Below are 14,673 nucleotides of genomic sequence, written 5' to 3' on the forward strand. Positions count from 1 at the left end.
TGATATTCCCTGACCCATATTTCAGGACAGGAAGAGGACAATCAGATATTGCAGCGGTTTTGACTTTTAAGTGGTTTTAGCAGAGTCCCACAGTAGTTTTTTAGTATTAAAACCAGTTATCTAAAAGTTTTCAATAAGAAAGAGTGGGACATGTTTTTAGAGAGTATCAGCTAAAATCATGTTTTCTTCCATTACTATATCTGCCATTGCATTCCCTTGTTGTGCTGCCAAATAAAGAGTAAACAGCCTGCTGCAGGTTGGATGTGAGGGTTTGAACAGCTGAGTAAGCCATCACTACACTGCAAACACAACACAAACACTGGATGCTTCCACCAGCTTCACTGCCGCCCGGCCTGAACCTGACAATCTGGCAGCTCTCTGAGCACCAGGGAAATCATGTCAGCAAGCAATGGGTGGAGAAAAAAAAAAATCAAGAGGCGTGTGGTGGTTTTCCTTTTCAATTTGGAAACTATGGCAATATCTCTAACAAAATAATAAATATCACAAATTGAAAAGTAAGTATGATCATTGCAATTAGGTTCCATAGATGCTAACAAAGACTGAATGCTTTATATATGGTTTAAACAATACACAATTACCAAATGAAATTATATATTTTCTGCACATAGATATATAGCACTGTGGAAATTTACTTTTAAATTATACCCTATATACTCATTTTGACACTTAAAATATGGAGGAAGTAAATAATTGGGAGCCTTTTCACACCCTAGAAGACAGGGATGGCATTTTCAAGTTAACACTTATCATTTGGATAATTGAGGTTGGACCCTAAGTGTGAAATTGGTGGTTTAAGAGCCACAGTGTCTGCCATACAGGCTAAAAATGAGCTCTGACCCCATTTTTTCACTGTTTCAGGGAGGTACCTCTTCCCACCTCAAACAAAGCAGACTCATGGGAGTAGATAAATGCTTTTTTTTTAAGACTTCGACAGTAAAAAAAGTGCAGTTTTAGTCCTGCTGATGGTATTACTCCCAGAGGCCACAAAGCCACAGCTGAAAATGGCATTTCAGAGAGACTTATAGCTTCCTTTGCATCACTGTGTAACCTCACATCATAGACACATACTCACTCACATCTTTTCTGTTGTTATCTTCTCTTGTTCTTCAAAACAATCAAGGAATAGAGCACTCTGAGCGGTTTATTCAGTGTGAACTCTGCTCATCTGTGTAACATTGCGGAAAAACGAACTAACTGGTCTTCAGAGAGATGAAAAATGTAAAAAATGATATCAAAAATAAATATATTACAATTTGTAGACTGCTACACTATTTTTAACCACTAATGTACACAAATCTGGACCCCATTAATTATCCACTGTGGGAGGAGGGAGAAAGAGAAAGAAATAGATCCTCTTTGCCAACATCCTGTTTGGATTGTTTATCTACTGAACTGCACTTCCCATGGATGTCCAGTGTTATCAGTGCTGTATCCAGTGTCACAGCCCTCAAATGCTTTAACATCTCATGGGCCTGTTAGGCAATAGGCCTGGCTGGCACCGCCAACACATCCTTATCCAAATGTTGCTGCCTGTTTACCTTAAGGGAAGGAACACAACCTCCTTCCCTCCACTAGCAGACCGCCGCTTTCAGGAAACCCTCTTAGTACAGAGAAATAACAACGTTGAACAAATGACCTTCTGTGAAATCATCTGATTGATGAACTTACAACATTTAAGATACAAATAAAAAGAAGAAAAGGAGAAACTCCCCACTTCATTTAACTGTCTCTGCACACACTGCTTGTGGTCTGCCCTGACTGAAGGGAAATTTAGTTGGCAGGCTGCCTGGGTTTACTAAGGAAATGAAATTATTAGTCAAGGTGGTCAGAGAAGAGACAGTGGTCAAACCACCAGCGCCTCCATGAAAATCCCCTGAGTGATGCCACTGTCAGTAAAAACCACATAAAATTACACAGTAATGAAGAAAACAGTCCTTATTTTTCCCTTATTCACACTTCCACAGTACATTTAAAATATGATGGATCTGAATAGGTTTTGCACTGCACAAGGATCACGAGGCACACACAAAAACTGACTTTGAATTCAACCAGTTAAAGAAGATCTGCACTTATTATGTGGTTTCCTCCCCCACATTAACTGTAAGCTCCACTGCTGTTTCAGAGGAAACAAAACACTTCTTCTTCTTTATTATTGACATGAACAGCACACAGGCAAATAGTGTTCCAGGTAAGAGTTTATATTTCAAGGGAAATCTGTGGCTGTTGTTTCAGTTTAGTTTATTCAGAAATCCAGCATGGAAAACAGGCAAACATGATATATGTATAATATATTGCATTTCCTAACAAACCCCTAGTGATATCCAGCCTAGAGATATGATATCTATGATATAAAACAATTCTAGTGAATGACATTTCTTTTGTGGTGTTTACAACATTAAAAAAAATTCATTTTCATTGGAACTACTTTGTACTCAAGACATAGTCCCTATGAAAACTGTTGACAGAAACAGAAAGATTGCTGTTGAATTTTTCAAATGCCACTTTTACATGCTGTGAGAACCACAAACAAAAACCCATTCATCTCCATTGTGTTTTGGAGGCACCAGAAATCTAAGGGATGTATATCTAATAACCTGGACAACAAAAACTAACTTCGTTATCCAGAAATACATCAAGCGTGGATGTAAAACTTGAAGTGCTGTTTGTCCAGAGGTGTCACTGCCCTCTATATTAACCCTGTTTATGCTGCATTTGCCTGAAAAAAGTTGTTGCTGAAGTAGTGATTCCTAAACCCATTAATTAGAAACAAGCCTTGGTATGTTGCCTTGATATTGTAGCACGCTGATATCCTCGCTCATAAATCACAATAACTACTAAAGCCATAAGTCATCTGAGGATAGTCACAATTAGAGCTATACTGCAGCATTTAATGATGTAGTATAAAAATACATTTGCCCAAATTACACCAGTGCCTGAACTACCCAAGAAAGTGCCCCACTTTGACTCAACCACAGTGACAGATTAGGAAGGTATGTGGAGTTATGTTTGGCCAAACAAGCCATTTCCACAGGGCATTGTGCTTTTCTCGCTCCTTATGAGTCATGGTCTGTGCCTTTCCCATGATGCCTCAGCCCAAGAATGAGGTTCAAATACCAGACCGAAAAACACAGAGCAGTTAATGCCAGCAACACATAATGACTCCGTCCCCAGTGAGACCCACCAACAAGAGGGTGTATGTGATTTTGCAAAAAGCTTGAGCTTCAGATATGAGGACACAACTGGGGCTGGCAATCATATCAGTTCAGTTATTAATATCTTAATGCAAACATATTAAAAATATTGAATATCCTATATCACTGAAGTTAGGTATTTTTGTATGTCATTATCTCGTAGCATGGTCAGATGACAGCAGCTACTTGATGTGCACACATCTCTACCAATTAAGAAAGCCTGTACTGAAAAGTGTGTACAGGGGCTTGGTTTGGCATAAGTGACCGCGACAAGTGTTGTGTTTACTTCTTGGAAACAAATGAGCGGCAGTACAACACACGGTGCACATGTTCCCCTTAGTAGCTTCAGAGAAAAATTACAAGTTAACCTGCGGGTGTTGGAAGGATCTGAGTGAACACGCTCGCCCTCTGACCATATTAGATCCCAGGTAAACGGTTAAAGAGGAAATATTTTACAAAACCTCTAGAAAGTAATTTAAGGGCTCTGCACCATTGTTATGAGGACAGGAGAGCCATTTGAGGACACAAGTGGCGGAAGTGGACTCTCTGAGGACACTCACTGCAGCCCATATTAGAGAGACAGTTACTGGTTATGGAGATAAAGAAGCACTTTGGAGAAAAATCGCCTTGACATAAGTGAGCAGTTTCAATCAGTTTGATGTGAAACAAAATCATTTCTGAGGGCTGCTGTGTTTTAGATAGGATTCACTGACAAAGCATGGGAAATACACACAGTGCATGGCCATGGGCAAAAATCCCTTTAATCTGAATTCCTCTTATCAAAGATGACATGGAGATCAGTGGCACACTAAGACAGTTTAAGAGGGATTTGAAGAAATTAGGAACTATGAGGCAGGTTTGTTTGAAATTATCTTATAAAGTCAAAGCTGTATTGAGCCCATACATCCACTCCGTCTAGGGGCTGAATAAGTGTGTGTGTGTGTGTGTGTGTGTGGTTACGTCAGTGCTCTGCATCCTGAGGCCTGAAAACAGCAAACACACACAGCTCTCTGCTCTGTCACGCACACACTGGAGCATATAGGCTGGCAGGCGAGGGTGGTAACTGCATTAGTCTCACACACACACACACACACACACACACACACACACACACAGCACACCACACACACACACACACACACACACACACACACACACACACACACACACACACACACACACACACACACACACACACACCTTGTTACAACCGTTAAGGATGTGCTGAAGCATAATAAAAAGGCTTGAGACCTGTAGAGTGTTCATCAAGTCTGATAACCTGCTAGTGCCAAACTGCACTACTGGAGATGTGAGGAGAAGGGAGCCTGAACACATGTAACAGGAAGTGGGTTTATCAAGGTCGGGCCTACTCGAGTCCTTAAATAACCCAAACCTTTCCAGTATGAAAATCAGCAGGACTCCAGCTGCAGGTGAGCTTTCTGTAATCTGCAAGTGCTACTCCAGAGCAGCACAGCCATCTGCTCCAAAAAAAAAAAAAACAAACAATTGCCAGCCGCTAAAAATACACTCAAGCGTCACGCACCTTCAACACAACAACAAGCTTTTCTCTGTAGAACTGTAACTGCAATAGAGCCTGGTATAATATCACAATAACAGTGTAAACTGAATACAGTTGTGCCTACATGTCAACAATGTCACCAAGTTGTCTCTGTTTATATGAACACAAAGATCTTGTGTAAACACTTCTTGTTCTTGGATTCAAGTAGTGACGATTTTGTCCTTGGCTCAATGTTTAAGCTCCCATGACAGCGTGTAAAATATTCAACGTGGCAGATTGGAAAGTGGGGCGAGAGACACTAATAAAGTGGCCCAAATTAGAAGATACTCCATATTGCAATGAAACATTGATTAAGGAAGCTATTCAAAATTCAGATGGAAGAAAAGAGCGTGTCCTGTCCTGAGGGATTTGCTTGGAGAAGTAATAATAAAGTCATCACTGCTGAGGAAGACAGATGCCTGAAGGGAGGACCGAGGCAGACTGAGAGCTTGATTTGACAATGAAACACACACACATTCAATTTTCTCTCACACACATTCACAAAGTTTCTGACACAAGAACTCTGGGTGATTATAAAAACATTCAAGGCTGCAACAGTCTTTTCATTATTGATTTTCATTTCATTATATATTAATCTACCTTAATCTTTCTTGGTTCATTGACATTCAACGACAATATTTGCGTTTTTTGCTTGAAGTCGACTTATCGATTAACCAACTGATCGTTTCAGCTCTAACCCACTATTTAGTTTGGGTGTTAAAGCCTGATACTGATTCTGATATGTTTTAAGTACATTATCTGATACCAAATTATATTGTGGCAATATTCAATATCTATTCTAATTTGATCTCAGATTTTAGTGTATTCACTGTTTCCCTGAATCTTGCTCTTTTCAGGGTTAATATAAAACTCTGTACAGAAACCCACAATAATGAATTTTGTAAGGCAGAGCGAACCAAAGCACCTGTTCAGTAATAAGGGAAAACTCATTAGTCCAAAGAAATATCGCAAGTATAAAAAGGGCAAGAAGAATTTACCAAAAAGTATAATTCATCCATCAAAAGACCCTCAATTAACCGCCAATTAAAACATGCAAAACAGTCACACTGCATCATTTGACATTGCAGTGTAACTGTGGAGGATGCACATCAATCACATTAGCAGGAAATTAAATTCCTGCTTAAGTAAGTCTAATATCTGCCTGATATATTGGCAATTAAACCCTATCTTACTCCCACAAGTAAATTTGCACTAATCCTAACTGCAAAGTGTTCCTATGCACCTGCCTACATTCACAAATTATACACATACACACACACTCCTGCCACGCCATTGGCCCAGCATCTGGCTATATTTAGCCCTGGTTCACTCAGCTGCCCTAAGTGGTCTTGTGAGTTAAGACAGCCTTAGCCCTGACACAGAACACCACTTTCTACTTCTCTCCTCTCCGCAGCTAACGGATAGGACAAGTAAACTACAACCTGCTGAATTGAGCCGAATCAGAAAACACAGGGAAAAAAAATCCTCCCCTCAGCTTTAATTCTGCCCTGTAAACATATTGCATGACACAGCAGCAACAAGTCCCCCCCCCAAAGAAAAACAAAATCCCTGACCGTGTTGAAAGGTCTCAGTGAGCTCTGTTGTGGGTGGAAGTTCACTGGCATGCCTGTGTTGGCGGGTGCATCCGGAAAACTGACTTAACGTTGTGGTCAGGGCAACCACACCTATTCTCCATGGCTGTCCCGTCCCAGAGCCTCAAGGAATAAACATCCTGGGATGTATGCTTGTCCACAGACTGCAAATGTTTTCAGTTTCAATTCAAACACAAAGATATTAAAAGAAGTGTATCAAACATTTATGTAAGTGATGCACCAGGGAAGATGCAGCATTCTGTTTGTCACGCAAGTTTACATGAGGATGTTACCAGACAAGGAATTTAAGTTGAGCAGTATAGTTTTTAAGCAGTTGTCATCAATTTTGGCTGCCAAACAATTCAAACATTTTCTGATTAATCAATTAGTTTATTGCCTAAATATTGACTTGCAACTATTTTGATCAAATAATAGTTTGTCATGTCTCTTACCTGGAACAGAAAATACTAAACATTGCTTTCTTTAAGCTTCTCAGTTGTGAGGATTTTTTGCTTTTCTTTGTCTTATGATAATTAACTGAATGTCTTTATTTTTGTTGTTGATTTTTGGGACAGTTGGTCAGACAAAACAAGTTATTTAAAGACATCAAGAATATGTATTTGGCTTTGGAAAATTTAACAGACATTTTTTACTATTTCCCGGCATTCTATACACCAAATGATTAATTAGGCAATCTGCAGGTTAATCAATAATGAAAATAGTCTGTAGTTGCAGCCCTTGTCACATGCATGCATCTGCAGCCTTTAATGCATTTGTCAACATAGTGGATCTATACAAGCACAGAAAGCAGCATTGAGCAGATGTAATGCTGAATTCAGATTCAATAAAGTGATTCATAAGCAAAGGGGACTTTAATCACATGTTTAATTTTATACTATTTACAATGTGCTTTAATGAGACTAAAAATTCAATGCATTGATCTCTGAGGCAGGGAGGAAATGTCAAAGGTTGACTGTTTGTAAAATGGAAAGAGTCAAAAGTCCAAATGTTTCATCTGATGTGAAATACACATCTGTCTTTCACATAGCAGCAACTGAAGTTATGAATTCTCCTCTTTGTTAATGTGCAAGGAGTGGAACAGGGACATTTTCACATTTGGAAAATACATCATCATACCAAGGAAAACATTTGTGTGACATGTGATGCCTTCCCCTAGGTCTGAGAGCAGAAATGAAGGCAGGGAAATCAGGCCATTTTACCCTTTGTGCATAGACCTAAATGTGTTCAATGCATGGAGATGCAAACAAAGCCAATCGCCAATGGCATGAGGTTAACACTGGAGAAGTATAATAACCACCCTGTATGTGTCCTGCTTCTTAAAAGGGTCACTCTGCACAAAATTGCCTTGAGGTAACCATATTCTGACATAACAAGAGGCCAAGAAACTCGCCAATTCAAAAACACGCACATATCCTCACCTAAAAATATTATTTTTTTAAATATCCTAAATTATGTGATGTCTCTTGACATAACATTAGTCTCATCTTATAGTTTCAGAGCCAAGCAATGGCCCAGGCCCAGTCCCATTCCCACACGTCCTGTCCACTCATTCAAGGATCGCTTGAACTTGTGCACCTACGAACCTACCCACTGCTCGGTTACTCTGGTGATAATTTAACTGTACCACTGACGTGCCAGGCTGAGATTAAATCATCACAAACCGAACACTCTTCTAGAAAAAAAACAACACGGGAAACTGCAGCGAATAAACAACGACATTTCAAGTTAATTAATTTTTAAAAAAGAATGAGAGAGCGAGATGAAGACACGGAGAGGGAGACACTTCACAGCAAAAACAGCAACTGAAACACCAACGGTCCGGGGACGTTAACGGCGGCGGTTTAAACTGTAAACAAACACAAAAAGGCAACTTACCGTTCACCGCAAACACCAGACAAGCTGTGAAAAGTTGCAGCCAGAGGAAAAAACGCGTGTGCTCCTTCATAGCTGCTGTTTCTGTCGGTGGTTCAGTAGCTGTACTTGGTTGAGTTAAAAGGACGACCTCACGGTTGGGAGACAGCGGCGCTCTGGACTCTGTTGCTACCGAGGTTCTGGCTTGTTGTGCGGCTCTAAACTCCCAGGCAGCAGGCGTAGAGCAGGAGCACGTGCAACTCTGCTCTCAGCCAATTGCATCCGGGCTTTTAATTGTAGCCCCGCCCCCTCCTTCCCGCTGTTGATGAAGGAAAAACAACACCAAGGGCAATATATTACCATGGAAACAAAAGGAGCTATTATAGTAAATGTGTTGCATTAAATTAAATGTCTTCATTAGGACCCTTTAATGTAAAACTCCTGAGAGGTAAATAATTGCTTCTCAATTGTGGCAATTGCAGTCACATATAACTGTGACCTAATTTTGTGTTTCCATGGATGAATTATGGCATAATGGGCCCCTTTTGTGTAAAAGGCCTGCCACTCTTCCTGCATCAGAACCCCCAGACTGGAGAAGACACAAAACAACCATAAATCACACAGTCATATCAGCTGTGGTGAGTTTGTGTCTTTTAATTTAGCATCTCTTTTTGGTCATTTTATGTATTTTGAGGTCATTTTGTGTCTCTTTGTGGTTGTTTTGTGTCTCCTTCTGTTTTTTTCAGGTCTTATGTTTTGGTTTTTTTTTTTGGGTGGGGGGGGGGGGGGGGGGGGTTGCACATCTCGGAATAATTTGGTCTCCTTATGGCCTTTTTGCATCTCTTTGTATTTGTCTCATTTCAGTAGTTTTGTGTTTTTTTCCAGCCCATTTTCCAGGGGAAGATCAGAGGCCCCCTGACCCCCTGGGTGACAGACAAAACAAAACAGAAAGCAGCATGTTGACACAATTCTGTCAACACGACTTGCTACCAGTGTTTCAAAGTATTGTAAAGGAGCTATTTGTAAGTTTTGTTATTGTTACATAATCAACATTAGCATTAATAGCTGTTTACTTACCAGTTTTACAAAGAACTTCAGCCATTGTTGTATTTACAATACAAAAGGTTATATAACATGCTATTTGAGCATCATTACTTCTTCAGGGCAGCTTGGATGTTACAGTGACTCAGTATTGGAAAGTGATGAGACCATCCAGCCGGATGTAGGCCAGCTGGTTAGCATGTTAACTTTACTAGAAGAGATGGTTGCTTTCCACTGCTGGAGACAGCTGTTGGTGAGTAAAGGAATGAAAGTCTGATGCTGAACTCGCAACATTTCTTCTAGACTGGTAAATAAACAGCGTTTAATGCTAATGCTGGCTATGTAGCAATAGCAAAACTTACATATAGCTTAATAGCAGTGTGTAACATATTTAATGAATATATATAATAAAATAATAATAATAATAATAATAATAATAATAATAATAATAATAATAATATAAATTATGTTCCGATTAAATGTAAAATCAATCACGTTGGGCCCTACATTATAATCTTGTGGACCTGTCTTTTAGAGGGGCCCTGGGTCAAAATTTTGTTTTGAGACTCTTTTTTTGTTTATATTGAGCTCACATGGAGCATATTCCTAAATTAAGTTGCATTAGATCAATTTGCCTCAAAATAACTGAAAATTTCAACAAACAGAAAACTAAGAGCCAGATATGGCTGATTCGTTTATGGTCTCTGTTTGCACTGTACACTGTGGGTCGGGATGTAGAGGGGTTCAACAAAAAAATCTGATCATGGTTATAAACATGGCAAGAGTAAGAGTTAAATTACACACATTATATACATTAATATATACATTAGATAATCACTTTTGTTACATTCAAAATGCTGTACACTACACCATTTGAAAAATGCTCCCAAGGTGTGTGAATTTATGAACACCAAATACACCCTCTAATTTTTTCTAGACTTTTTTCTTTACAGCAGCCAATTGAATTTGTATGTGTTTACTATGTTTCATTTAATCAAACAAGTTTCATCAATGCATCTTCAATCCATAATGTCATTTCTTGACTGAGCCTGTATGGTGGATGTTGTTGGCTTATTCTTACTTTTCTGGGAAAATTCCCATGATGGCACCATGCATGAAATCCTCCTCTGAAATGCAGATTAAGACCCAGTGTTTTATTGAGGAAAGCTGAAAGGTTTGTCTGTGGGCGTTTCTGCAGCCAACATTCAGCAGTGGGTCAGAGTTGATTTTTGTGCTGTCAGAAGGAGTGGGTGTGAAGTGAAGAATTGTTTTTAATGGGTGTGACTCTGAGCAATGTCCGAGAGTGTCAGACTCTTTCAGCCTCTGCATCTTTCACTTCATTCCTCTTGCATGGATGGATATGATTTTGTTACAATTTTGCTCCAAATTTAGGACACAAACACAGGCTAAATATAATTTGAATCACATGACTGTCAACCTTAGAGGATGATAGCTGCATTATGGGCTGGGAAGTATCTTTTTGGCCCTTCTTTCCCTGTGGTTTAAGATGTGGCACATTCTACAATAGCAGTATTCTCAGAAGAAGTCTATCCACTTTGATTGGCAGGGTAAAATTTACCCTTCTGTAGCCTAGTAACAGCTGATTTAAATGCAGCTTAAAATGATGTCATGCTTGGCGATTAGCTCAAATACAGAAGAGAAAGGCTGCTGTGCTTTGATGGTCTGCTCTAATCGCATCTCCATGCTTGGTTTATCACTCTCTTCTCATGCACTTTTAAATCAAATACAGTTGAAAATGAGGAGATTGTTCAGTCTTGAACGTGTTCTGTGTCAAACCTATAGCTCTTCTTCTCAAAGAAAAAAAAATCCTTCCCCCGGATGACCCTTTAACATCAAAGCTAAATTTCAGGCTATATGGAGCGAGTTCCCCTTATATTCCTACTCATTAGTTTGATGAGCAGTATGGGTCAAACACAGGGTGAATATGTACTGTACTGTGGGAACTGAGGGACTAACTGACTTCACCTCCTGCATGTTAAGATGAGGAACATACAAATTAATAAGAAGTGAAAGTGCATCTTTCTCTGTAGGGTGTAAAATATACCTGGGAAACCCTGTTCCTCCTCTCCTTGTTTCTATCCTAAGGTTAGTTGAAGTATTTTCTATCAAACCAATAGTATACTGGGAAATTTAAAGCAGCAGTATCATAACAGTACTAGCGTCATCTGTTCATGCACAAATGTAATTGAGAGGTGGTTAAAATTAGAATGAATTGAATGTATTACCAACGATATAAAACAGGCAATTGAACCAGGGCCCAAACCTTCATGCATGAGGGCCCCAGGTTCACTGTGTGACACACAATGGAGTAATTTAATAAATACACCACTAATATGAAATGAAATGATGAGGACCATAGAGTGACGCTTGCATTATTATCTAATTAAGTTAAACTAACTTAATTAACTACAGTGGCCCCCATTATGTAGAGGGGCCCATGTTATAACCTAGTTTAAAGGCTTTTAATAATGCAATTTATAATGTGCTTAAATGGAACAGATTGCTAAATGAAATTACCAAATAATCAAATATTCATACTGATACTAGCTAATAATTACTAGACAATACATGCAAAACCCATGGAGAGGGAGTGGGAGAAACAACAGAGACAGTAGGGGTCCACAGCTTCTTTTCACCCTGGGGCCCCACAGCACATTAATCTGGACCCGTCTCTCCCCTCATTTCCTGTCATGTCTCTATTGTCAGCTATCCAATAAAAACATAAATTTAAAGGAAAGAGCTGCATTATAGGCAGTGTGCAGTATTTTACTTTATTCTTTGTGTAATCAATTTTGTGTTAAAATCATACTGGTGTGTGTCTTTACATATGTTCCAGCATCCCAGTCTAACACACATTCTGTCCATAAGACATTCAGAACTAACAAACTCAGGCTTGAGAGCATCATAAAAAAATTTACACACAAAATCAGTTAATATCAACTATGTGACAAGCAAATTCTTGAAAATCTTGATGTGGACACTAGGAAGATGAAGGGACCAGAGAGATCTTTCTATCCTGTAGTGAAAGGGTCACTGTTTTTATGCCTATAAACCCAAATGCTCCCATGATGTTGAAGAATGTGTCAGAGAGACAGTTAATCCCCTCTTGGTTTCTTTCTCTTTTTTTTGCTTCAGAAAGCGTTTCATGAAAATTCCGAAACTCAATGAGCAGGAAAAAAAAAACTGCGGCATACAGTGATGAATCTATAAGTACAGATCAGGCAGTCATGTGTGCTGTGGGCTGGTTGACGTGAAACGGCGGTCAAATGTGGTGAGACTCCACAATGGCAGCGTCCTCTGATGTTCCTCCTTCTATCAAACAAAGCTTCTTCTCGTGACTGACTTTCTCTGAGTCTGAGCCATAAGAGGAGGTTAATTATCACAAAATGATGGTTAGATGGAACTTCAATGAGACAGAAGCTTGTTTGATCCTAATCCTCAATATAGAGTGTAACATAATCCTGTAAATTTAAACCTTGTGAACATGTGGTGCGCTTAAATGGGATGATATTTGTCATACAAGTCATGAATTACTTGTGTGTACTGGTGAATTTTGACTTCCCACACTAAAACAAGATGAATCGACTCAGCCCTCTTTCACTTCTGTCTCCCATCTGGAAACGAAAGTGAGGAGTTACACTTATGAACAACATCAGTGGTATGAAAGTGAAAATGACTGAGGATGGGGTTGGACACTGTGGTTTTATTTCTTTGGAAGGAAACAATCATAGTTTAGCTGAAACCCTCCTTTGACATTCATAGCTCATACAGCCATTGCTCAGATATAATCCCTGGACTGATTCGATGCCAAAAAACCTAATAAAATCAAATAATAAATCAAATGTTTGTCAGTAAACAGTCTTCATTAAACATCATCTTGTTGTGGGTAATTGTAGGTAGATAGATAGATAGATAGATAGATAGATAGATAGATAGATAGATAGATAGATAGATAGATAGATAGATAGATAGATAGATAGATAGATTATTTATCCCCTAGGGGCAATTCGTGAAATGAAATTCATTGTGATCGGTTTGCATGTTACCAGTCTGTAGAAATATTGACTCGTAAATACAGTGCGACATATGTCATAAACAAATTATAATGGGCCTATAATCAAATATACAACGATAATAAAACAGAATTCACAAAATATACATTACAAGTGTGGTTCAGTCACCATGAATGTAAATTTAGTACCTGTTTAGTTCCTGTTAGTGGATGGCGCCCTCCAGTGGTTAAAATATTCAATGAACAAGGGTTTTACTGATCACTGGAAAATAATGTGACATAAATTACTGCTCTAATTTCTGTTTATAAGAATGAAACCAGCTTTAAACATAAATTGTCAGGAATCTGTTGCTGTTCTGTTTTTATTTATAGTCTCGTCATGGTGATTTTTCATCCGTTTGTGTCATTTTGCATCTCTCTGTGGTTATTTTGCATCTTTTTGTGGTTGTCTTGGGTCTCTTTGTGGTCATTTTGTGTCTTTTTGTGGTCGTGTTGTGTCTCTGTAGTTGCTTTGTGACTCTTTTTGGTAGTTTTGGGTCCATTTGTGGTCGTTTTCTGTTTCTATCTGCGACATTTTCCCGGTGAAACCCAGGAGCCCTCACACTCCCTGGGCCTGACCCTGCTCACTAATCCACCCATGTTTACTACCCACCTCTGTATCTGATCTAATGTGTTTGGCATGTTGTGTGTACAGTATGTATTGACTTTCTTTCTCTCTGTTTTCTCTTCCTTCTGAAGGTTAAGCTAATGTAAGTAGTGTGGGCTGGGCACCTTTAGGTGCACTTGGCACTTGGATAAAAATGAAGAGGCTATTTGTGTAAGAACTGAGTGTCTGGTAGCTTATTATAGGTTTGTGTGGTTAATCAGCTATAAAGTTCAAGTGGTGGTTTGTAGTTGAGGAGATTCTACCAATATTCTCTGGTTATAAGTCTACATAACAGATTTTTGGGTGTTGTTATTAAATATATGCCTACAGCGGTCTTCACTAGACACGGAGATGTACAGAAACTACAGCTGGTTCTGTTAATTAGGCTTCTGCTGTCTCTAATGTTATTACTGTCATACTGTTAGTTTCTCATAAGTAGGAAGTACGCGACACCGCTATTTATTGTGCTGCCTTCCCGTGCTGTCGGATATTACGACTTTCCATACTCTCGACGAAGACTAAAAAAGTGGGACTTTGATTTATACAGTAACTATTGTAACTCTTATACGTGTGAAAATTAAAGAGCTAAATTCGCGAACCGAACAGGCAAACGGGTGTTATTTTTATTGTTGGCTGTTTTAATGACTTTTATTTCCATAAATCGGAGCTTTCTCAGAGCACTTGAATGCGCCTTGAATTCCCTGCTGGTCAGTCAGCTC

The 14,673-nt window shown here is 39.1% G+C and overlaps 1 protein-coding gene across 3 annotated transcripts in view; it reads right to left on the reverse strand.

Moving 5' to 3' along the window:
• LOC111229701 (lactadherin-like) overlaps positions 1–8,426 on the reverse strand; it is a 24,809-nt gene extending 16,383 nt beyond the window's left edge. For all 3 annotated transcript variants that reach the window (XM_022756134.1, XM_022756133.1, XM_022756132.1), the window contains exon 1: positions 8,259–8,426. In XM_022756134.1, the coding sequence (XP_022611855.1) occupies positions 8,259–8,328 (70 nt within the window). In that variant the 5' untranslated portion in view covers positions 8,329–8,426. The remainder of the gene's footprint in view (positions 1–8,258) is intronic.
• Positions 8,427–14,673: the final 6,247 nt, after the last annotated feature.

Source organism: Seriola dumerili, unplaced genomic scaffold (genome assembly GCF_002260705.1).
Source record: "Seriola dumerili isolate Sdu_G_001 unplaced genomic scaffold, Sdu_1.0 BDQW01000242.1, whole genome shotgun sequence".
In the NCBI taxonomy this organism is placed as follows: domain Eukaryota; kingdom Metazoa; phylum Chordata; class Actinopteri; order Carangiformes; family Carangidae; genus Seriola; species Seriola dumerili.